The sequence below is a fragment of the Lagenorhynchus albirostris genome, chromosome 1, assembly GCF_949774975.1.
Source record: "Lagenorhynchus albirostris chromosome 1, mLagAlb1.1, whole genome shotgun sequence".
NCBI lineage: Eukaryota > Metazoa > Chordata > Mammalia > Artiodactyla > Delphinidae > Lagenorhynchus > Lagenorhynchus albirostris.
Window position 1 is genome coordinate 122,416,708 of NC_083095.1, and position 23,481 is coordinate 122,440,188.

The 23,481-nt window shown below is 51.9% G+C and overlaps 2 protein-coding genes across 2 annotated transcripts; one reads left to right on the forward strand and one right to left on the reverse strand.

The window, feature by feature from the left end:
• Window positions 1-64: 64 nt before the first annotated feature.
• Window positions 65-18,106, forward strand: SNX22 (sorting nexin 22). Its single transcript, XM_060151577.1, has 11 exons — window positions 65-7,177; window positions 8,127-8,385; window positions 9,261-9,399; window positions 11,513-11,890; window positions 12,334-12,541; window positions 12,917-13,000; window positions 13,429-13,533; window positions 14,018-14,112; window positions 14,492-14,524; window positions 14,755-14,822; window positions 15,291-18,106. Exons 4-11 carry the CDS (start codon window positions 11,811-11,813, stop codon window positions 15,410-15,412), a joined length of 795 nt encoding a protein of 264 aa, XP_060007560.1. The 5' UTR covers window positions 65-7,177; window positions 8,127-8,385; window positions 9,261-9,399; window positions 11,513-11,810; the 3' UTR covers window positions 15,413-18,106.
• PPIB (peptidylprolyl isomerase B) lies at window positions 16,062-22,666 on the reverse strand. The gene is made up of 5 exons (XM_060151568.1): window positions 22,476-22,666; window positions 21,637-21,750; window positions 20,632-20,725; window positions 17,146-17,330; window positions 16,062-16,402 (listed from the first exon to the last, which is right to left on the reverse strand). The coding sequence occupies exons 1-5, from the start codon at window positions 22,608-22,610 to the stop codon at window positions 16,280-16,282; spliced, it is 651 nt and encodes a 216-aa protein (XP_060007551.1). The 5' UTR covers window positions 22,611-22,666; the 3' UTR covers window positions 16,062-16,279.
• Window positions 22,667-23,481: the final 815 nt, after the last annotated feature.

Sequence of the window (23,481 nt, forward strand, 5' to 3'; positions counted from 1 at the left end):
GGAAGCAGGTCTGGAATACTCCTAACCAAGAAATGCCCAGATATAGCCAGGTATAGTTACTTCCTCTCCACAGGAGTTCACAAGCTTCTGCTCCTGCTTCCCTATGGATCTGGAATTTCCTTTTCTCTGTCTACCTCAGCTACCTGTTCTGAGGGTCTCTTAATCTATTTAACTCTTATTCCTACTTCTTTAGGGAAGGAGTTTTAAACACATCTCTTATAATAAGAGGGACAAAAGCAATTCTCCTGCAGAGGAGGCCAGCTTTCACTTTTATTCCTGCCCTGTTTCCCTCAGCTGCCCAGGGTTCTCTGAGAGTCTTGCTTTCTGATCGCAAAGCCTTGCGTTCTGAACATCTTTTTGCTGCCCATCAAAGCATGTCCTCAGTAGACTGGTCCATGTTAAAAATGTAAAGGACTGATAAGGACTTAGCACTTTATCCCACTGACAACAGAACCAGGCACTCTGGCTCTAAATAAAGTCATCCCAGAATTCCTAAACCTTCTGAGTTCCAAGAAGCTTCACTATCTGTGCCCAGGGGGGAGCATGCCGGCAAGAGGCCCGAGTGTGGTCAGCACAAGCCGAGGGCGTTCAAAGGGGTCTCTGTGCTGGCCTGGCCAGGGAGGCCCAGTCTTGGATGCACCCGTGCCGGGCTTCCCCTCAGCTGTCCGCAGCCGCTAAGCTTGCTGGTCAGAGCAGACTGTGAAGCTGCTCTGTGAGACAGGCTGGCAGGCTGCCTGCACGCAGGAACCTCCCCACTCCCAGCCCTACCAGCTGCAGAGATGCCCGGCTCTGTCAGTTCTTGTGGGGGCAATGTCAACCTTTGGGGAGGGCAGCGTGAGGCAGGAACCGGCAGTAAACAGCAAGCAGCGCTGATCTCCAGTCCACCAGCCTGACGGGGAGTGCCAGTGCCGGCAAGTACTTTTTCAATATGTGGATTTTTTAATTTTTTTTATTTTTTTAGAAAAAGTCACTCAATCTCTCCCTCCCCGCTAATATCCTTTTTTTTTTAACATCTTTATTGGAGTATAATTGCTTTACAATGGTGTGTCAGTTTCTGCTGTATAACAGTGAATCAGCTTCCCCTAATATCCTTATTACCACCTTTGATTTTATCCTTCCAGTCTTATATGCTTGCTCTGCTTAGTTGTAATAATATACACATAAAATATTTTGTATCCTGCTTTTATCATTCAACACTGTATAAGTTATAAGCATTTCTTCTATTTTGTTATCTATCTTCACAGACTTTATTTGTAAGGCTGTGTAATTTTAAGGCTTCCATAGAGTGACTGTACCATAATTCTGACTCATCCCTTGCTGTTGGATTCCTGGTTTGTTTGGTAACTTTTAAAATTTTAATATGATTTTAAACTTACAGAAAAGTTACAGGAATATCACAAAGAACTCCCATATATCCTTTACCCACATTTACCAAGTGTTTACATTTTTATCCCATTTGCTTTATGACTTATGATTTGCTTTATCTGTATTTACATGTTGTATTTTCTGAATCATTTGAGAGTAAGTTGCAGGCATTGTACCCCTTTACCCCAAAACTTCAGTATGCCTTTCCTTAAGAATAAGGACATCCTCTCATAATTTATAACTATAACCACTTATCAAAAACAGGAAGTATAACACTGATAAAATACTGTTAATCTGGGCTTCCCTGGTGGCGCAGTGGTTGAGAGTCCGCCTACCGATGCAGGGGACACGGGTTCGTGCCCTGATCTGGGAAGATCCCACATGCCGCAGAGCGCCTGGGCCCATGAGCCATGGCCGCTGAGCCTGTGCGTCCGGAGCCTGTGCTCCGCAACGGGAGAGGCCACAACAGTGAGAGGCCCACACACCGGAAAAAAAAAATAATAATAATACTGTTAATCTAACACGTGCTCTCTATTTAAATTGTGTCAGCTGTCCCAGTAATGTCCTTCATAGTGATTCCTGGCTCAGGATCATGTGTTACATTTAGTTGTGACACATGATTACATGTGTCTCTTTTAATCCAGACTTCTTGAGCCTTTCCTTGCCTTTTATTACCTTGGCATTTTTGAAGAATACAGTCAGGTATTTTGTAGAATGTTCCTCAACTTGGATTGGTCTCATGGTTCCACATGACTAGATTAGGTTTTGTATGTTGGGCAAGAACACCACAGAAGTGACATGTCCTCAGTGCATCTTACGTTGGCATGTGATGGTAGTTGGTCCCATTAATGCTAACATTAACTCTGATCTCTTGGTTAAGCTGATGTCTGCCAGGTTTCCCTTTTTAAATTTACTCTTTTCCCTTTTGTAATAAGTTATTTGTGGGGAGATACTTTGATATCATGTAAATATTTTATTCCTCATCCAGTGTGATTTTCTCACTCCATAGTTTCTTCTACATTTATTGTTTGGCATTCTACTTCTAAAGAACAGCATTTTTCCTCCCTATTTATTAATCTACTTGTTTATAAGTACGGATCAATGGAATCCTATTTACTCAAAGTTGCAAGCCATTGCTTTAATTTGTTTTGATTCTCAAACTGTCCCAGATTTCTATCCGGCTCTTGTGTCTTTTTAATATATCCCCTTCATTTTTTTTTTTTTAACACTTTCTTACTTTCTGGCTTAACAAGATGCTTCAGGCTTATCTTGTATCTTCCCTGCCCCAGCCCTGGAATCAGCCATTTCTCCAGGGAATCATGATTCCTTTTAATGGAGAATGATATTTAGAAACCTAGAGCTGGGTGCTGAGTGTGCCCATTGCTACTGGGATGTCATTGCTTCTAGGCTCTTGGCAAACAGAGCAAGGAAATAGCTACAGATAAAAATATATGGAAATATTGAGAGAGATGGAGATAGATGATATAAAGAATTAGATATTAAAAATCATGAATCCACACTGATATTTTCAGTCTAGCTCCATAAAGTTTATTCTTATCTTCTCCCTTTCCCTATTTGTAACTCTTTTCTCCAGACTAAATTTTAAAACTTTCTCCTTGCTTTGTTATGTTCCATCCAGTGATCATCCTGATGTAAGTCTGTTTTTATTATTTCCTTGGGATGGGCTCCCTTCTGGTTTCAGAACTTCCTCCTCGGCCTCCTATCTCGAGGCTGATAGGGCCAGCTGTCTTTGGGGCCTGTGCATTTCTGTGCAGAGCTTGCGGACATGGAAATTAAGAAGGTCAATAGCAGGTTAAGTGTACTGGGCTGTATGGGGGGGATAGTGCCACGAAGATGGAGTCATTACACCTGGGGACTCAGGAGAAAGAAACTGGAGAAGGGGATGTTTGAGCTGTCTTAAAGGTGAAGAGGTGTTTGCTTCTTCTGCTGGGACCATTCTGCCTCCCTGTGTCGTGTAGTGGGAGGTGGGCACATGTAGGGAAATGCAAGCGGCTCGATGTGGGCAGAGTTAAGTTAGTGGATGGCCCACGGAGAGTGACGAGCAAGAGCCGGATCACACAGTGCCTGTGACCTGTGGGGCACTTTGAACATTATCCTGCAAATGTGGGGAGCTCCTGGAGGGACCTAAGCAGGAGATAACATGGTCACATTTGTGATGTAGACATATCAGAAGGTATGAGACTGGAGGCAAGGAGAGCCTGCCAGAGTGCCGAGGAGGGCCATAGTGATGGTGCTGGAGCTCAGAGAGAGGTGGAGGACCTGGCGAAGAGCCACTGTGGTCTGGCCACCGATCTGATGAGAGGCCCAAGGGAGAGCATGGTGGCTGGCTTGAGCCGCCAGCTTCTGGCTTGGATTTCAGGGTAGACGGTGAAGCCTTTCATGACATAGGTAATACAGGAGGCCAAATGGGTTTGGAGCAGATGGGCAGGAAAGCAGAGGGCACAGCAAGTGCTGACCGTGTCAGAGGCTCCTCTAAATGGGAAGGGAGGACTGTGCTGAGAGATGCGGAAGATCCAGAGTGAAAGCTGGCTTTGATTTATTTAAAGGTGGGTCAGACCTAGCATGTTAATAAAATTCAGAGGAGATAAAGGGAATAGCCATCAGCCCTGTCTGGGAGTAAATGCAAAAATGCACAGAGCAGGGAGCCTCGCTGCTGGGTGTGGCTGGGGAAGAATTAAAATGTTCTCAGATAGGAATATCTAGTTTACCTATTTTGAGTCAAGTGGTTTAGAGAAGAGGTATGGAGATGAGTCTTACTTCTCCTGCTTCCCCTTGGGTTATTTCCCCCATGAATCTCTGGGCTCTGGAGTCCTGAAGGTGAGGGTTTAGAGCTGGAGAGACCCCAGCGAGGATGAGTAGTCAGTGACAGAACAAACGCAAGAAGTAGAAATGATCGGAAGTGTCACACGTAGAGATATTTGTAACATTAAGCTCTTTCCAGATGCTTTTCATTGTGAATGCACCTGTAGCTGAGAACGCTAAAGAAAATAAAGAATGCCTGTGCAGCTCAAATTTTTAAAAGCATGAGAAGATAATGGAAATCTAAAGATGGGGTCAGGAACTGGTTGAGGAGGGAACATGGTGATGGAAGGAGTGTCCTTTGCTGAACGTGCTTAGGGCCCACATGGGATTGAAGACCATGGATTCTGAGGGACAGCAGGCCCTAAGGCGGTGGGATTTTCCCCACCAGTTCAAGCAGCCTGGGGGTTGAGAGGAGGGGAAGGGGAAGAGAATGGTGATCCCTCCTGCAGCAAGGAAGGACACACCTTTGCTGCAGTTGCCACATGACTGAACTGGACACCCGGTCTTCAGAGTCACTGGCTAAGATTCTCAGCTCCACATTGGGGAAGAGGCAGGCCTGAGCTCAGAGTTAGAAATGCACTAGAACAGCTTATCCCTGTCTTCTGGCCCCGGGGTTGGTGTGACATCTGCCAATGTCTTGTGATACCACTTGTGTGGTTTAATGTTGGCTCTCTCTGCCAAACAATAAAAATTCTGTAATATTTGATTTGGGCCTTAGAGTATCAATAGGAGCTCAACTGCTACAAGGGATAGGTTGAGAGGAGGCAGGTGACTGAAGCACAAAAAGCAATTTAAGGCATAAAAAAAATTAGACAATAAACTCTCCAAAGTGGAACATGTTTATCACCCCATGGCCCCTGAAAAGATCTGGGCTTAAAATAGGTGCCAGATATCAGTAGGTAACTGTTGAGTGATCTCCAGCTGTGGGCTCTGCCACCTGGCCTTCACAGCCTTCTGTGAGAGGACCCCAGCTCGCCTTTTCCTGTTTATCTCCTAGTCCTTCACAGCGGTGCGCATACCTCATGGAAACGGATTCCACATATGCCCCTTCCTTCCTCACTCTGTGTGGCCTAAGAAGCCTTTATTAATACTGGGCTTTGTTCCTGAAGCACCCTATCTCAGTCCCCATCCCTCCTTTCAATCTCAGCATTACACCTGTCTGAAACAGCCAGCCTTCAGTATTGTGGATAAGAGTGTGAATAAATAGAGATGAGGGCATTGGTTAATGTGTCAGAACATTCACTGGGGATTCCCATAGACACCTCTAGAAACCAAGTCCATGAAGAAGACTGTGCAAAGAGGCCCATCATAGCATTGTTTACAGTTGTAAAATTTGAAATCAATCTAAATGTACAGCAGGAAGGGATTAAATGAATTATGGTACGTAATTAGGTATTATACAGCCATTGAAGATGATATATAGCTATATTTATTGACAAGAAAAACTCATTTTTGAATGAAAGTAGGTTATAGAATTACATGTATGATATGGTCTGCATTTATATAAAATTATATATATATGGGAAGGATGTTGATCGAATTGTTAACTATGGTTGCCTCTAGGGATGGAATTTCGCATTATTTAAAATTTTTATACTATTTGATATTGCTTGGAATTTCTGTGTATTACTTTTATAATCGTAAACATTAAATAAAGCTATTTTCATTATGGGAAAACAATCCACTGCATCCTTTTGAGGCCTACTTTATATGTACATCTCTGGGAAGCTTTCTTTGATCTTCACCCGCCCCCGACCCACACTGGAGTGGGAGCCCTGCCTCCTTTATAGCTCTTGGCATGGCACTTTGTCATCCTCTTAAACCTCTGGTCTTTCTCGCTTGTGTTTGTTATGTTATCTCATTAGCCTCCATGGCTCTGAACTCCTTAAGGTCATGGATCGTGTTCCTACTCATCTAGGTGCCGTCCTCCACTTCCAAAGGCAGCCTCAGGGGGAAGTGACTGCCCTTCAGCTGTGGAGATTACTGTTTTACGAGCCTATGGGCCCAGATCTTGGGGTTTTTCACGAGATCCAGAAATCAGGCCTGATTTGGGGTTCAGTAGGCTTTGCTCTGGTTGGCAGGATTGGTGCTCAGTGTTCCAGGTGGGGCCTGCAAGCGGGGAGGTGACAGCCACTTGCTCCACTGCTTGCCCCAGAAAGGCCTCCCCCCTTTGCCTTTGTCTGTTGTGGAAATGCCCCTCTGGCTCTGATGACCAGACCTCTGGGGCAGAAATCCCCACAGCCCCACCACCGAGGCTGCTCAGAGGAAGCCAGCTGCTCAGCCTCTGGGTCCAGAAAAAAACCCAAAGAAAAACCCTGTCCAAACTGAGATAGGACCTTTCCCTAAAGGGATGTGACGATTGTTTCCAAATGACTGCCCCCTCCTAGCTTCAGAGCTCTCAGCTTCCTCTTCCATTATGAGTGACAGTGATGATGACCATAGGGGCCCAGTAGCAGGTGTCCCCTTGGGAATATTAGCAGCCTCACCAGAAAAAGATGATGAGGCATGTGGCAGCCAGGAACCCACGCAGGGCAGCGTCCAGACTGCCCCGATAGTCCCTTCCCACCCCGGGACCTAATAACCGAGAGCTGCCATGCGTTTAACACCTACCCTGTGCCAGCAGGCTCAGGGCTTTGAAACTCATCCAGCACCACGGCTCTGCCAGGTGGGCGTCGTTATCTCCATTAAAAGACTGAAGCTTAGAGACCTTAAGCAGCTTGCCCAAGGTCGCACCAATCTGCTTGACTCGGCTTGTCTGCACCCCCATATCCCATACGATCCAGTCGGCGATGGACAAGGAGGACCTAGACACTAACCCACTAAGTTGTTTTCTTAAAGACCTGAACAAATCCATGGAGCAGGCCTGTCAAGGAGAAGCTACCCACCTGACCTTGTAGGCATTTGAGCTTCTCTCAGCCTGTGAGATACTCTCCCCAGATGTGCTCAGTGTGTGGCAGGGGCAGAAGCTGGAAGACAGAGAACAGCTTGGGTGAGTAGCTGGGGACCATTAATGGCAGAGAGTAAAAACTCGACTTGCTGCGAAACCCCAGACAGTATCCAGGGCTAGAGCCGGTGGAGGTGCATCTCCATTCCAGACCTGGAGGCCTCTCAGCTTCCCTGTTGTCCTTAGTTCTTAGTCCCACGGCTTCCTCCATGCTTAAGTCCTGTGACTTGAGGGTACCTGAGCATGTCTTTATTCCTTGAGCCCTGGTGCGGGCGCACCAGAAGGGCAATCGGTTGGTCCCCTGACATACCACCCTAAAGGATGTTAGGAGTTGTAGCGCCAGAAAAATCTCCCCGGGAAGCTGTTGCCTCGAACCCGGGTGGCTGGAGTGGTCTCTGCAGCTCCCCCTGCTCTGGCCTTGCATCCTGTTGTCTGAAGCAGCTGAGCTGCCTCTGTCTTCTGGGCAAGAGGCGGGGGGGCTCCTAGTATTGACACTGCTGGCTGGAGCCTACCTGTCCCTTGGGAAGCCGGGCACCAGTCTAACGGGGGGTCAGACTTTGCTCTCAGGGCTCAGGCAGGACATGCTTGTCAGAGGTGCCTTCCTAACACAGCCCTTTCCACAGCCCACTTCTCCCTTCCTCACACCTCAGTTTCCTCATCTGTAAAATGATGAATTTAGACTAGCTCAGTAATTTAAAATGTTGTGGCAGCAGAACTAATTTTTTAGACATCTGTACCAAAGTCCAATACTCACAACATAAACATTTTTATTTTGATTATTATTATTTCAAATTTATAAGATGTACTTATTAAGCAGTTAGTAAGTGCTCTGAGGCTGTTAGGATGAACAGGATGGTTGCTGATTTACACCAGCCTGTGCTTCTAATTCATTCTCTTACCTGTTTTTGGTTGCACAATGAGAAAATCAGGAAAAGCCTGATCACAGAGTTAGTAGTTGGAGTAACTAATGTTTGTTTGTTTGTTTGTTTTTAAGCTAACCTTGCAACCTCAGGATACTGAAAAAGGAATAGAAGAATTTGCTTTTGTTGTTTCAGAGATGAATCATTAACAATATATTGGACGGACCATATGTAATTGGCAAAACCCCACAGTTTTGGCCTGCAAAAACAGCGAATTCGTATAATTCAGTCGAATAAGAATAGCTAATGTTTATTTCCTGTGTGCCAGGCCCCATGCCAAACACTTTGGAAGCATGATGTCACTTAGTCTACACACAACTCCCCGTGGTACAGGTAAGGACGCTGAGGCACGGGCATTGTCAAAGGTTGCCCTGGCGACCAGAACCTCCAACTCCAGCCCCCATCCCAGCAGTCCAGGCCCAGCCTTGCCCGGGGTTAATGGGGTTCCAGGTCAGTCCGCCTCCGCCCACCCGCGGGGAGGGGAAAGCATCCAGTCTCTGTGCCCAGCGGCGCCCCTCTGCCCGCCCGAGGCCCAGGAGCTGTTTGTTTTCTTAACGGGGTTAACCAAACCTCCGGAACAGCGCCGGCCGCCCAGTAGAAGCCGAGCCCGTGAAAGGGGCTTTGTGTGAGGGCAGTGGAAGGCGAGGGCCGAGCCAGGGCGGAGACGCGGTCCAACCCACCCGCGCGCCCGCGACCAGGCGGCCCCAGGAGAGAGGACGTGTCGGGGGTGGACACCTCTGCCCCCAGCCCTTCCTGCCCTCTGCTTGGCCCTTGATCTTCATCTCCAGGCTTCACGTCTGTACAGTGGGGCGAGAATGGCCCCCCTCCCTGGCAGGGCTGGTGTGGGCGTCAAGAGACAGGTGTTTACAATGTGGCCCCCAACCAGGAGCATAAGCATCACCAGCGACCTTGTGGAAAACGCACTGGGTCAGACTCCGCGCCAGGCCTATGCATTCGGAAAACCCCGGTTAGGGCCGTGTAATCTGAGACTGGAACTTAGATCACTGTTCACATACTGAGAGGGCCAATGTTTAAAGTATACAGAAAACAAACTTTTCCTTTGACTGTAATAACTGCTTTGGAGCGTACATCATGTCACGTGTTCCTCTTTACAGGAAAATATTCTCCATAAGTTGTTTTATCTCCCCAAAGACATAAATGTCTCCAGGTCAAGGATCTTGTTTTTCTTCATTTGGATCTTCACTCAGGTCTGAATGAAATGCTGTGGAATAAGGAGCTGCAGGTTTACTACCAAATGTTTTACGAGTCAGGTGCATCAAATCTCCCTCTATAAATGGGGATGAAAATCCACTGATTTGAAACTTCTCAGGAACAGCTGAAAATCAAGTAAGTGAATGAGGTGGATGATGGTCTTCAGAGAGAGAGAGAGAGAGAGAGAGCGAGAGATAAGAGTCTAACTCTGAAGGTAGGAGGAGGATTTCTGTTGTTATCCCTCTGCAGGCCTTCCTGTAACCCTTCAGCAACCCTGCTCCCTTCCGGCCTCTTTCCCAGGCCTTCCCTCCTCTCCCTAGCCTTTTCCCAACATCCCCCTCCCCCATTGATTCATACAGTCTTTCAATCAACAGTGCTTCTTGTGAGCATCTACTACATGCTTGGCACCATGGTGGCAAAACCCTGACAAGAGACCATGCCCCTGGCTCACTGGTACTGAGTCTGGGGGCCGAGTTGGGGACACCAGGGAGAAACAATAAACAAACAGTAACAGTAATATTGGAATGAGTGCAGAGACAAGGTGCTACGATAGGATGGTCAGGAAGGAAGGTGTCTATGAGAAGGTGAGTTTTAGGCTAAGAATTAGAAGTTTTAGGCAAAGCCCACCAGGTGAAGAGTAAGGAAAAGTGTTGCAGGGAGGGATTCCCTGGTGGCACAGTGGTTAAGAATCCACCTGCCAATGTAGGGGACACGGGTTTGATCCCTGGTCTGGGAAGATCCCACATGCCGCAGAGCAACTAAGCCCGTGCGCCACAACTACTGAGCCTGTGCTCTGGGGCCCACGAGCCACAACTACTGAGCCCGTGCACCACAACTACTGAAGCCCACGTGCCTGGAGCGCGTGCTCCACAACAAGAGAAGCCATCGCAGTGAGAAGCCCGCGCACCGCAACGGAAAGTAGCCCCCACTCGCCGCAACTAGAGAAAGCCCGCATGCAGCAATGAAGACCCAAGGCAGCCAAAAATAAAAATTTTAAAATTAAAAAAATCCCCACAAACCTTCTAAAAAAAAAGTGTTTCAGAGAGATGAAACAGTGAGTATAAATGTCCTGAGGCAGAAAGAGTTCGTTAGGTTTGAAGAACTGGAAGAATGTCGCTGTGGCTGGAGCCCCATGCATGAGAGGGTAGGAGAGAAAATGAGAGATGGGCTGGGTCATTTAGAGCTGTGTAGACTATGGTGGGGAGGGCGGGTTTTGTTTTAAGCACAACGTGAAGCCTTTGGACGGTTTGAAGCAGATGCCTTGACGGTCTGTGCTACTAGGTAGAGGGTAGACCTTGTATGAGGGAGAGAGGCAAGGAAAAACAAGAGAGGTCCATTAGAAGATGTGGCAGTGTTCTGGGTGGTAGGAATAGAGACAGAGGCAGACCTTCATTAGGATGGGCGACCAAGAAGTTTAGAGGTTTGAGGGTCCTAGAAGAGGACTCCCTGAACAGCAGACAAGGAGAGCAGGATCCCTGACTGATGGGGCCCTAGAGAACAAGGGAGGTAATGAAACACCAGCACTTCTCCTCATGGTGGATCGTTTCCCTTCCAGGAGGTTTCAGCTTCCTGATTCTGAGGCCCCTGTGAGATGGAATTTGGCGGGGGGAAAGTGTGGAACATAGTATTGGTGAGACCTGCTTGCCCCCTTATGGGGTCATCCTCTCAGCCTCTCTCTGGGGGCAGAGCTGGGAATGGGGAGTTTCTGCTCCAGCTCAGAAACACCTCTGCACTAGCAAGGGAGGGAGGGAGTCAGTGGCCCCCCAACCCCAGCTCCTACGACAGGTTCTCTGCTCCTTCCCACCATCAAGCTTTCTGCTGGGGTGAGCTCTGGGAGGCAGGGGCCTCGCCTTCCTCCACTGCCCCCCAAGACTATCTGGGGAGGAGTCAGTGGAGTGGAGGCTTGTGCTGAATGGGAAAGCTCCCTTAGGCGGGTGGGGGAAGAGCGCTGAGAGGTGGGAGCAGAAGCCTCTCCCAGCACAGGAGGTGAGAGAGTTCTGGATTAAATCCCGTCACACACCCAGAAAGACTCTGCCAGAAGAGTGGGCAAGGGCAGCCTCGTGCCACCTCCCACAGTCCCTCTTCCCCATCCATTGCCCTGCATACCAACATCACCCACCTGTGTTTCCAGGATGAGCCCACAAACTACCATTTTCCTAATACCTACTCTGCTGCGGGCTTAGCAGGGATTATCTCACTCAGTTTTCGTACACTCTCCTGAAGGAGGCATATTATCTCAATTTTGCAGATGAGCACAGATCTACACAGTTGGGGAAACCCAAGCTGTCTGACCGCTAAAGCAGAGCCTCTGTCCCTACACTGCCTCTCTTCCGCCTGATGAAGGTTTGGGCTGAAAGATGATTGAAATGGAGGAATGGATTTTTAAAATGAATGAATGGGGACTTCCCTGGTGGTCCAAAGGCTAAGAATCCGCCTTCCAGTGCAGGGGAAGTGGGTTTGATCCCTGATCTGGGAACTAAGATCCCACGGGCCGCGGGGCAACTAAGCCCGCACTCCACAACTAGAGAGACCGTGTGCTGCAACTAATGAGCCCGTGCGCTCTGGAGCCCACGCGCTGCAACAAAGAGCCTGCCTGCCGCAAAGAAGACCAGATGCAGCCAAATAAGTAAATATTTTTTTAAAAAAATGAATGAATGGGGCCTACGAATGCTGGAGGAAGGGGGACATCAAGTCAGAGTGCGTCCAAGCTTTACCCCAGGCCGCGCTCCCAGGGTCCACGTTGAAGGTGGAGGGAAGGAGATGGGGGTGCAGCCTGGTCCTGGGTAAGGGTGTGAGGAACGCAAGGAACGCCCCTGGTTGATCTGGGCCCAGCCTCCCTCCTTGCCAATGCCCACAGGGGCTTACAGTCCTTAGCAGGCGCTCGAATAAGAGCAGGTGAAATTTGGTTCTCCCGCATTCCTGTCAATCACTGGGGACTCGGTGAATGTGGACATGTTGACAAACAGATGGCTCTCTGCCGAAGGGTCTCCATGTACTGCGGCCCCACTAGGCTCAGTGGGCGGTGCCCGCCTCGCGCCATCGGGCTCCAGCCTAATCAGCCCCTTGCAGGACCCGGCGGCGCTGGGGAACGCCCTGGGCGGGGCCAACGTGGGGGCGGGTCCCGCAGGCACGAGGAGGCGGGGTCGGCGACGCCGCGGTCTCTGGTCGGAGCGCGGAGAGTTCGGCTGCAAGCGGCGCGTGCATGCTGGAAGTTCGCATCCCGTCGGTGGGGCCCGAGGCCGAGGGGACCCGGCAGAGCCCCGAGAAAGGCCACATGGTGAGCGGGGGCAGTGGATGGGAAGGGGCGCGGGGACCCGCCGGATTTCCCTGCGTCAAATGCAATGCGGACCCCGCACCTCGGGTTCGGGGTCCGAGCGCGGCGGCCCAGGACGTCTGGGGACACGCTGCCGAGCGTCTCTGGGCCGCTTGGACTTGCCAGCCCCGCCGACGGCGGTCCCGGCTCCTGAGGGACTGACCACGGAGCAGAGCTCCCCAGTGTGTGGGGACTTGGGAGGGTCCCTGGAGAGCAGCGGCGCTCCCAGGCCGCTTTGCGCCTCTGAGGGCGGAGGGTGGGTGCGTCGCCGGGAGCCGGTCCTGCTGCACCAACCCGCCAGGCCTCACGCGCACCCGGCTGCCCTCCCGCGCCCGCCAGGTGTTCCGAGTGGAGGTGCTGTACCACGGGCGCAGACACACCGTGCAGAGGCGCTACAGCGAGTTCCACGCGCTGCACAAACGGGTGAGGCTGCGCCCACCACCGACAGACCGACCCCGGCCCGGCTCCTTCCCAAGCCCTGAGAGGCAGGCAGACGAGCTGGCGGGCCCCAGCCTCTGCCACCCCCATTACCGGGCCCTAGAGAGCTCAGGTCGTGGGCACAGACCTCCCTGCGCGCTGCGGAACGCGCGCAAAGGGTTAGGTCCCACGTGCTGCCCGTGCCCCTGCGCGGCTGGTCTGGCGTCGGGCGTCTTGGGGGCGGACGGGGTTGTTGGGGGCGCCTCTCGCCCTTGTCCCAACCACTGCTCACCACGCGGGCGTGTCTCAGGGTACAGCCTGAAGTTTGGGGGTGTGGGTGGCAGGGAGGACTGGGGAGGGCTCTTGGCTAGGATGAAGTGAGCTTGAGGGCTCAATCGGGATGCTGTGATCGCACTGCGGTAACCTCCTGGCAGATCAAGAAACTGTCCAAAGTGCCCGACTTCCCCTCGAAACGCCTGCCCAACTGGAGGACCAGAGGACTGGAGCAGCGGCGGCAGAGCTTGGAGGCCTATATCCAGGTGTGTGTGGGTCTCACTCTGTTGCCTCTCAGCCTGCTGGACCAGAGGTGTGACACCGGCAGAGAGGTGCGGGGGACTGGGGTGAAGGGGACCTACATTTTGGCCATGTTCTAGTACTTCATCCCTCTCTGAATTGGTAGGATTGAGTGAGGTAACCAGGAGGCAGATAGTCCCAGTTAAATGAAGGCTAGCTCTCTTTCTCCAGGGTGAGATCCTGTGCTGCCCTCCTGATAAGGGTGGAGATCCTTCCCCCCCTCTCCCACACGGTTATGCCCAATTGCAGGCCAGGCAGGCTTCGTGGGCCAATCTGTATAGTCACCCAGGGCCAGTGCTCAGAAGGGCCCTAGCTTGGTTTAATGCTCTGCTCTGGCTGTCTTGAAATTCTTTATCATTTTGGAAGGGCCCACGTGTTTTCAATTTGCACCAGGCTCTGCGTATTACACAGCTGAATCTGATTACAGGTTGCCTCTGTTCTCTTCTCCAGGGCATCCTATACTTGAACCAGGATGTGCCCAAGGAACTACTGGAATTCCTGAGTCTTCGCCACTTGCCCATAGTCCCCAAGGCCAGCAGCTGGGGGTGAGCATCTCTAGAGGCGCTTGGCATGAGAGGGGCCCCAGTGTTGTGGGGACAGGGGCTCTCTGCAGCCAGCAGGTGAGGAAAGGTTTTAGAGGTCAAGCCCCTTTCCTTCTTGTATCTGCCAGGCCCTAGCCTGGTTCTTCCTCTTTAAGACACACCTCCCCAGTAGGCTTTCTTGATCCCTGTGGAGGGGCTGTTTTCTGAAGAGCCTTGGCTACCCCGGGTGCCTCCCGAGCTGAGTTTGTTACAAATAGAAGCAGCAGTCCCCTGGGAGGTGAAATTCTGGGCTTCTGCATCTCCACCCCTGCCACATGCCCCCCACCCCCACCCCCCACCCCGGGCATCCCCAGGCAGCTCACAGCCTCTCTCTTCTTTTCAGCGCCCTGGGGGAGTTCCTGCCCGGCAACAGCAGGCAAGTCCAAGTCCCTGTCTGCACTGGGTTCCTGCTGCCCCCTCGTGGCCATACGCCAGGGCCTGAAGCCTCTGGCCTGTCCCCATGCTCCGGGTTTTCATGTTGTTGCCTCCTGAGCCCACTTCCCACTTTTCCTGTGTGGGTCCTTGGTGATCTCAGTCCTTAGTCTCCACCCAACCTGACACTTTTCTGTTTCCCCCTCCACTGTTCATGACCCCTTTTCTTCCCAGCTCACAGCTGTACCACCGGCCTGTTATCAGCTTCTGCATGGATCCTTATATTTGCATCCCATCCCCAGGTGAGGAGGTGCCTCTGACCCATAATCCACACTTAGGGCCCAGGTACCAGGGTGGGAGTGAGGGTGAAGTTGATATTTCTCAGCTCGCAGGACCCCTAGGCAGCATCTCCCTCCTACTGCCCCCCTTTGGGGCCACACCTCCCTGCTGTTCCTGTGCCCCTGTAGCCTGCTTTGTATTTTCCTCCAGGAAGTAGACATGGTGAAATGAGCTTGGCTCCCCTGGTCTCCATTCTTTAGCAGCCTGGCTTTACCAAGATGTGAACAGAATGTGAACTGGGAATGCCAAGGCCTCATTTGAGGTGGCCAGCTGCTACCTGCTGCCTTGGCAGGGACCCCTGTTCTCGGGGAACAGGGGGTGCTGAGCCTATGAGCAGGAGCTCAGGGAGCTGCAGGCCTGCAGCCAGGCCTACCCCACTTCCTCTTGCCCTGAAGCCCCTACCCCTTGCTCCTGTTTTCCTTCTGTCCTAGAGCCTCTGCCCAACGTGGTGGTGAACGGTGTGCTCCAGGGCCTCTATGGCTTCAGCGCCAGCACAGCTAAAGCCCAGCCAGAAGCTGCGTGTCACCCTGCTCCAGTGCCACCGATGCCCTGACCAGTCCAGAGGGCTTTAGGCCACCTGCCAGGACACTCATGGACCTCAGTCCTCTGAAAGGGACATGGGCTGGGTCAGCCTTGGCCTGGACCCCGGACTCACCACCCTCCACCCCTCCAGGCTCAGAACTCAGCTGCAGTGGTGTCTGAGGTGGTAGGATCCTGCACTCCTAGAGCCCAGGGGCCAGGGTGGGGACAACAGAGGATAGGGAAGAAAGGGAGAATTCCTTTAGAATGTTCATAGCCCACCAGTTTGGAGGTGGGCTATGAAAAGGTGCAGGTGTATTCCTTTACCTACGTCAGGAGAAAGGCGTGGCGGGGACATGCAAAGGTTGAGGCACAGTGGCTAGCCAAGTTCAGAAGCAAGGGGCAAAAACTCCTGCTTGACATTTTGTGCATAGCACATTTTTCTGTGAATGTCCAGATCTGCTTCCCCCTGCCCTCCCAGACTTGTGTGGCCAGTTGGAAATGTCTGGTTTGTGTTCATCTCTCCCTCATTTCTGGAGCATTTCTGGAGGGAAAGGGTTCAGGCCGGAACCCAAGGAGGGGACAGGCACCACTGCCACAGGAGCCCCAGACGGGCTGGCACTGGACTTAGGGTCGGATGGGGGTGCCGGAGGCCCCAGAACCCAGCCCATACGCAGATTATAAAAAAACACCTTTTTTTTAATCGGTCAGTGTTTGTTGGTAGGAGTTTGTTACAAAACTGGGCCCGCGGGCCCGCAGAATGTGGGGGGAGGGGTCCGCTCCGTCAGACGCCAGCACTACGGCCAGTGCAGCATGGAGCCCTGTGGCGGGCTGTCTTCACCCCCAGGAGGGCAACAGGGCCACACAGACAGTCGCTCAAAGGGAAGAGGTCCCTGGGGCCCTACTCCTTGGCGATGGCAAAGGGCTTCTCCACTTCGATCTTGCCACAGTCTGCGATCGTCACGTCCTTCAGAGGCCTGTCCCGACCGTCTGTCTTGGTGCTCTCCACCTTACGCACTACATCCTGGGGAGGAAGGCAGAGTGTCAGGCGGTCTGCTGGTCGAGGGAGACGGGCCCCAGCGTGTGGCCGCGAGGGCTGAAACCTGCACGTGATGAACAGCGTAGAAACCACGAGGCACCCAAATCCTAAGGGCATCGTGGCCGGGTGCCAGCCCAGGGCAAGTAGAACCCAGATTTGACAACAGGAGGATGCAGTAGTTTCGATCCTCTGAAGTATGACCCAGGCTGGGCTAGGGGTGAGGAGGGGGGCGGCTGGGGAGAGGGTGCCAAGAGGCTTCTCCGGGACAGCGTGTTCGGCTGGGCCCTGTACAACCGACGGTGGTGCCAGGACATGCCTGACTGAATAACGGGATGGAGGGTCCTCAATTGTGCTGCCTCACCGAGACCTCCTGGCCGGCCTCTGCCTGGGGCCTGGAGGGATTTAGAACTTGGAGGCAGGACTTCCCTGGCGGCCCAGTGGTTAAGACTCTGGGCTTCCATAGCAGGAGGCACGGGTTCGATCCCTGGTCGGGGAACTAAGATCCCGCACGCTAGACGGCATGACCAAAAAAAAAAAAAGAACTCGGGGGCATAGAGAGAGAGGCTGTATAGTCTCAATTCCCCCCAGGTTTGTAGAAATAAACACTGGTCAGAATCTGTACATTCCCTTCTGGGAAAGGGATAAAATATATGGATCCCCTGCCCTGGGGTCTGTGTCAGATCCCTGGTCAGGGTTGCCCAGGGTTAGTCCCTCCCCCACAAACTCACCATGCCCTCTAGAACTTTGCCGAACACTACATGCTTGCCATCTAACCAGGCTGTCTTGACCGTCGTGATGAAGAACTGGGAGCCATTGGTGTCTTTGCCTGCGTTGGCCATGCTTACCCAGCCAGGGCCATAGTGTTTCAGCTTGAAGTTCTCATCAGGGAAGCGTTCACCGTAGATGCTCTTCCCTGGGAAGAAAGAGTAGGTCAGGGGAGCTGGGGGAGCCCCAACGAAGCAGCTCTTAAGGGCGAGGATTCCAGAGCCTGAACCTGTCCCCCGTGCCAGGCCAGGCTCCAGTGGAGTACAAGGACATACAAGCTGTTCCCTTCCTACCCTCTGGCCCTGGAGCCAAACCATACTGACAGCCCAAGTGGGACATGAGGCCAGGGTGATTTAGTGAATAGCTCACACAATGATTACTTTGAGAATATAGTTTTATGACTTTCAAATAAGGCACGTATTAAAAACTACCTTGGCTGTGGCCTGCGAGGCCTCCCATGGGGACTTGCTTTAGTGGAGGGAGGTGCTGTGCAGGATGCAGGGGAGGTAAGAACCCTCCAGAAAAGGAGGACTAGGGCTTCCCTGGTGGCGCAGTGGTTGAGAGTCCGCCTGCCGATGCAGGGGACGCGGGTTCGTGCCCCGGTCCGGGAAGATCCCACGTGCCGCGGAGCGGCTGGGCCCGTAAGCCATGGCCGCTGAGCCTGCGTGTCCAGAACCTGTGCTCCGCGACGGGAGAGGCCACAACAGTGAGAGGCCCGCGTACCGCAAAAAAAAAAAAAAAGGACTGCTGTGGCTGATCAGCTTTTCTCCCTAAGAGCACAAACGATACTGAGGACACTCCAAAGCAGGAAGAGAGATGAGTGGGGAGGGGCAGGGAGAAGCAAAAGAGAGGGGCTGCCATTTGAGTTCTGGAAAGTCAAGAACCTCTTATCAACGCATGAACCAAAATAAAAGGTGGCTCTGAGTGTGTGTGCTGTGTCTGTCTGTGGAGGGTCTGTGGCCAGCATACAAGATAGTGGAGCCGAGAGGACCTCTACCCCATTCCAGAGATCCTAACCTAAGTTCCCAAGGCTGGTTCCAGGAGAAATACTGCAAAATACTGCACCCTTCTTTGTCCCCGTCCTCTCCTAGAGATTCACACTGTGCACTAGAGGCCCCAAGAAACCCAGCAACAAAGAAGTAATTCTCATTTTGTTTTACCCAACACCTTTCAAACTTATTTGTGTACGAAACCTTTTTCCTCTTCAATACACGTATTTTCATCCTGTGGTTCCCACAGAGTGGAACCAGGTTGGGAAGCTGTCCTAGACTGATGCTGAGGAGGTATTTCTGATTGTACAGTAAGTGGGAAGTTTGAAAATCACCTGGCCAGGAAGGACTCAACCAGACAGATAAGGAGATTGGGGAGCCTCTTTACATCAGTTTTATATTACTTGTTCTACTTCACCAGGAGATCACGGCGCTGTGACTTGGGGTGTTTTCTAACAGCATGACAAGGAAGACTTGTTCCCCCTTCCTATCAAAGAGAGAATAGTTTTGGAGGGGAGTAGTGGGACCAAATAAAGCAATTTTAATTTGTAATGTGAAATGCGAAAATAAAACTCAACTCTTTTAGTTATTTTTAAGAAAAGAGGATTCCCATGTGAGAATCCTCTCTGTACATCTCAGTGAACTGCAGGAATTCAACTACTGCTGCTATCCAGAAAATTCCCAAGTCTATATCCTTAGCTCCAATCACTTTACCAAGATATAAGGAGTCCCAAACTTAAACGGATAGTGAAGGTTTTAAACTCAACATACTTTGTCATCTTTCTCTCCAGACTTCAGTTATTCTTTTGACATTTGTTTCCTCCACACGTTGTCAGTGTTGTCCTCACCCCCATCACGGATCATCCTTTTCTCCCATTCCTGCTACCCCCGCTGCAATCACGGCTAATGCTCAGTGGGAACAGTGTACCAGAGGGCTGGTGCAAGCATGGGAAACATAAAAACCCACCCTGTAAGGCAGGAGCTAAGAGCCCCATTTCAAAGATGAAGAAACCGAGGTACAGAGGTTAAAGGCACCCCAGCTGGGAAGTAGCAGAGCTGGAATTCAAACCAAGGTGGTCTGGCTCTTGAATCTCTGCTCTTACCCACTAGGTATCCTCCCTGGGTTCAGGCCCACATCGCCCGACGCAGGGGCAGCTGCACCAACACCCCTGCCAGTCTGCTTCTCCTGTGTCCATGTCCTGAATCTGCCACATTATTATCCCTCAAACTCCTTTGCGATCAGGCCTTGCTCCCATTCAAGTCTTCAGCGGATCCTCACTCCGTGGAGGACAAAGCCCTGGGTCCCTGGCCTGGCCACAGCCCGCCACTCTGGGTTCCCGGTGGGAGCTTCACTTCCATCCTCCTGACCCCACCTTTGGCCAAGTTCCTGCCGCAGACCAGACCTGAGCTCACGCCTTAACCCTGCCTCTTCCCTGCCCATGCAAATTCTCCCCAGCCAGATCTGTCCCCGCTCAAATCTGTCCTCACGTTTACGAGGCCATTTCCTGATCACCTTGGTGCAAAGTGAGTCCTTTACTTGTCAGCACTTTGACGGCGGCTGACTTTACTTACCACTCGCTGGGCACTACGCGCTCAACATCTCACCTCACCCTCCCAGCACCCACAACTCTTGCCACTTACTCTACAGAAGAGGAAACTGAGGTTCAGAGGACTCACTTGCCTGAGGTCACAAAGTAAGAAGGTGGCAGACACCCAACTGTGTGTGAATCCACGATTACAGTGCTTTTGTATCACGTCTGTTTTGTCTTTGTCGTCCAGCTAGCTATGACTTACATCTTGTATTATGTCACTTTCATAGTGTTTTCTCCTCGTTCTTCCCACCTCGACGATAAACCACTTGAGGACAGAGCCTGAGCCCTAAAAGGCTGTGTTACAGCCCATTTGTGACTTTTCAGGTACTGGAAGTGAAAGGGAGTTGCCGTCCCACTGGTTTTTGCATCCTCAGCACCCACCACAGAGCCTGGCCCAGTAAATATTGATCGGTGGGGTGAGCTGCAGCTGTGTCTAAAGGAACCGCAGGCTGTGCACCCAAGTGTGGTGAGACCTGTTGGTTAGTCCAGGCTGTCTGTCTGTCCTACGGTACAAGTAGCGCAGGTGAGACTGCCAGCGCTTGTCAAGTGGTCTCTGGGGGGAGACTGCCAAGGAGAGCAATTTCTCCCACCCTTGCTGGGGCTTCCAAGGCCGCCCACACAAGCTTTGCATGCCTGACCTAGAATCACCTACAGGTGTTTCACTTTGCTCCCCCCGCCGCCCCGCAGAGCGTACTGCGAGGCAAGTCACCGAGGCTGTAGGCCTGGATCAGCTGGTCTGCCAGCTGCGCGAGATTCTCTTATGTCCACCTGAAACCCATTCCTCCCTCTCCTTTGTACTGGGTTCCCTGGCCCTCCCACCTTGGGGGCTGCACTGACAGACCCCTCTGCCCAGAGGATTTGAGGTTACCTCCAGTGCCATCTCCCCGGGTGAAGTCTCCACCCTGGATCATGAAGTCCTTGATCACACGATGGAATTTGCTGTCTTTGTAGCCAAATCCTTTCTAGAAAAAGGGATGAGAAGGTGAGAAGGTGGCATGAGGCACCAGGCAGACATTAAATAGGCCCTGCAGGAACCCAGCCCACAACAACTGCTCACAGAAGAGAAACCCCTGCTGGCAGATTCATCCTTCAACGTGCCACTGGGTGACCAGTAATCAAAGGCCAGGCCTGGAGCACACAGATCCACGAAAGGCTATAAGACCGCACATTTCCTCTGCCTTTATACAATTCTACTTCATACATAATGCCTCCACCTTTCCCCTCTCGTTTTTTCCTAATCTAATCATAGGAAGAGAAGCAAGAAAACTGACCAAAAAAAAAAAAAGTTACCTGCTGACCCAATGGGAAGTTGGAATGCAGACTTTCTTTTTTTTTTTCTGTATGCGGGCCTCTCACTGTTGTGGCCTCTCCCATTGCGGAGCACAGGCTCCGGACACGCAGGCTCAGCGGCCATGGCTCACGGGCCCAGCCGCTCCGTGGCATGTGGGATCTTCCCAGACCGGGGCACGAACCCATGTCCCCTGCATCAGCAGGCGGACTCAACCACTGCGCCACCAGGGAAGCCCCAGACTTTCTTAAATGGGGCATTCATTTCCTTAAAACCTGGAAAGCTCTGGGCCCCTCACTCTGGTGCAGAGACCACAAACTAGTTTCCCTGGATGTTTTCTTTGGTTACTGCAACGTCTCAAAGATGAAAAATTTTCTCAAAAAAAAAAGAATTCTAATTCTGGATTTAGTTAAAAAAAACTGAGAAGATATGATAATCCTGGGTTCCCAGTGCCAGAGAGCATAGCTGGTACTCCGTGACGGCCACTGCTATGGGTGGGCCACGCTCTGCAGTTCAGTTTGCCGCCAACCCTACTTGCCAACTCCGCTGCCTGTGAGCTTGGCTACCTCCGCTCTAGCCACTTACCTCTCCTGTAGCCAAGGCCACAAAATTATCCACTGTTTTTGGAACAGTTTTTCCAAAGAGACCGATGACCACCCGGCCTATATCTTCATCTCCAATTCGCAAGTCAAAGTACACCTGAGGAAAAAGACAATTTCAAACTTAGCCTCTTAAAAGGGTCCTTCCTAGGGAACCGAGGGCCCAAGAAGCTACCCGGAGGATGCGAGAAAACAGACCCATATTTTAAGAGCAGTTTCTGAATCTGATTTTGGTGGCGACAAAAACCCCATGAGAATCTAATGAAAGCTCCATTTGTTTACACTCTCCTTAGACTACAGGGTAACAACCTTTGCTCTAAATAAATAATGGGCCCAGATTCTAAAACTTAACATCAAAACACCATAAAGATGGGAGCCTAAGCACACCACTCAGGTGTAAACTATTACATTGCTGTGCTTTGTAAATGAAGTGGCTAAAATCTGGCCTACATAGAGAAAAGACCGGCAATCTAGCAGGCGTGATCTTTCACCATTTCCTCAGCACTGTGGGGTATCTGCAAATAGGCGGCTCTGAGTCTGCAACGCCGGCCCCAGCTGGGCATCCTGGGCGCCAACGCCTGGGTCAGGGCTGGGCTCTCGGGGAGGGTCCGGGTCATTCTCCAATCTGAATGGGGGAGGACGACCCAGGCGCCAAGAGGCCACGACAGGGAAACTAGGGAGGGGCAGAGCCAAGGCCGAGGACGCCCAGGCCCGAGCTCTGGGACCCGAAATGCCTCGGACATGTGTGACCAGAGGCGCCAAGGCCGGAACCCAGGCGGCGGAGGGCAGGCCTCGCCAGGCAGGTCTGGAGACGGGAGGCTGGACCTTAACAGTGACTTTGGGCCCCTTCTTCTTCTCATCTGCAGCAGAAGGTCCAGGCAACAGCAGGAAGAGGACGGAGCCCACGATGAGGGCGGCGACGAAGAGCACCTTCATGTTCCGCTCCGAGAGGCGCAGCATCCACCGGGAGAAGCTAGCGCGGGCCTGGCTGCCGAGGCTGGAGGAGGGTAGGGGCGCGGCGACGTGGGCCCGGCTCCTCCACCGAGCGCAGCCGGGGGGAACCGGGGCTCCTGCAGGCCTCCTAGCGGGAGGCAGGCCCCATTTCCCCCTCTGGTTGCGCGCCAGATGGTAGGTCCCCCTGGGGGGCGGAGCCCGGCTCGCTGACTGGGCGGGCGGAGACGCGGGCTCGTGGGTGGCTGCCACGCTACTGTGGCCTCATTGGCTTCACAGCTCGTCGACGCCCACCAACAGGAAGGGGATGAGCGGAAGGCGACGCCCTCTCCAAGAGCCCCGGATTGGGCTTCTGAAGAGGCTACCAGCCCAAGCGGAGAGACCCCATGGCCCGCCGCGCTTTTGTGGGCGTGGAAGTCGTTTGGCAGGTGGTGACCGAGGCTTTAGATTAGGAAGTCTGTGGATGGGGCAGAAGACACTTGTCGTTGTCCGTATTGGGCCAGTCAAGGGTTAGTCACACCGAATTGGGTTTAAATGTGATAGCCTCCAAAAACTCAGGGCACGTTTATGCCTACCCAGAGTATATAACCTTATACAGCTCCGTCTGTCTTGCAAAACTTGCTTCAAAACCCACTTCCTTTTGACTTAATCCCTGTCACTGTCCTACCTTTTTTCTCTCCCTTCTCTAATCTTACTGTGCTTACTGCTGTATGAGTCAACGCACACTATTGTATACTCTGGTTCTTAACTTCCTTTTTTTACCTGTTTTCCCAAGCAACTACATTTTAAAATTTTTATTTATTTATTTTGGTGAGAAACGGACTGTTGCTCTTACTTTGTATACAGCTCCCCCAACTGCTGCAGGGCTAAGTGCTCAACA

Coding starts and splice junctions, on each gene's coding strand:
- SNX22 (XM_060151577.1), top strand. CDS start 11,811: ATGAGCCCGTGCGCTCTGGAGCCCACGCGCTGCAACAAAGAGCCTGCC. Junction 13,534..14,017: donor GCTTGGAGGCCTATATCCAG/GTGTGTGTGGGT, acceptor TCTCTTCTCCAG/GGCATCCTATACTTGAACCA. Junction 14,113..14,491: donor CCCAAGGCCAGCAGCTGGGG/GTGAGCATCTCT, acceptor TCTTCTTTTCAG/CGCCCTGGGGGAGTTCCTGC.
- PPIB (XM_060151568.1), bottom strand. CDS start 22,610: ATGCTGCGCCTCTCGGAGCGGAACATGAAGGTGCTCTTCGTCGCCGCC. Junction 20,726..21,636: donor TGGCCTTGGCTACAGGAGAG/GTAAGTGGCTAG, acceptor CCCTTTTTCTAG/AAAGGATTTGGCTACAAAGA. Junction 16,403..17,145: donor GCAAAGTTCTAGAGGGCATG/GTGAGTTTGTGG, acceptor CTTCCTCCCCAG/GATGTAGTGCGTAAGGTGGA.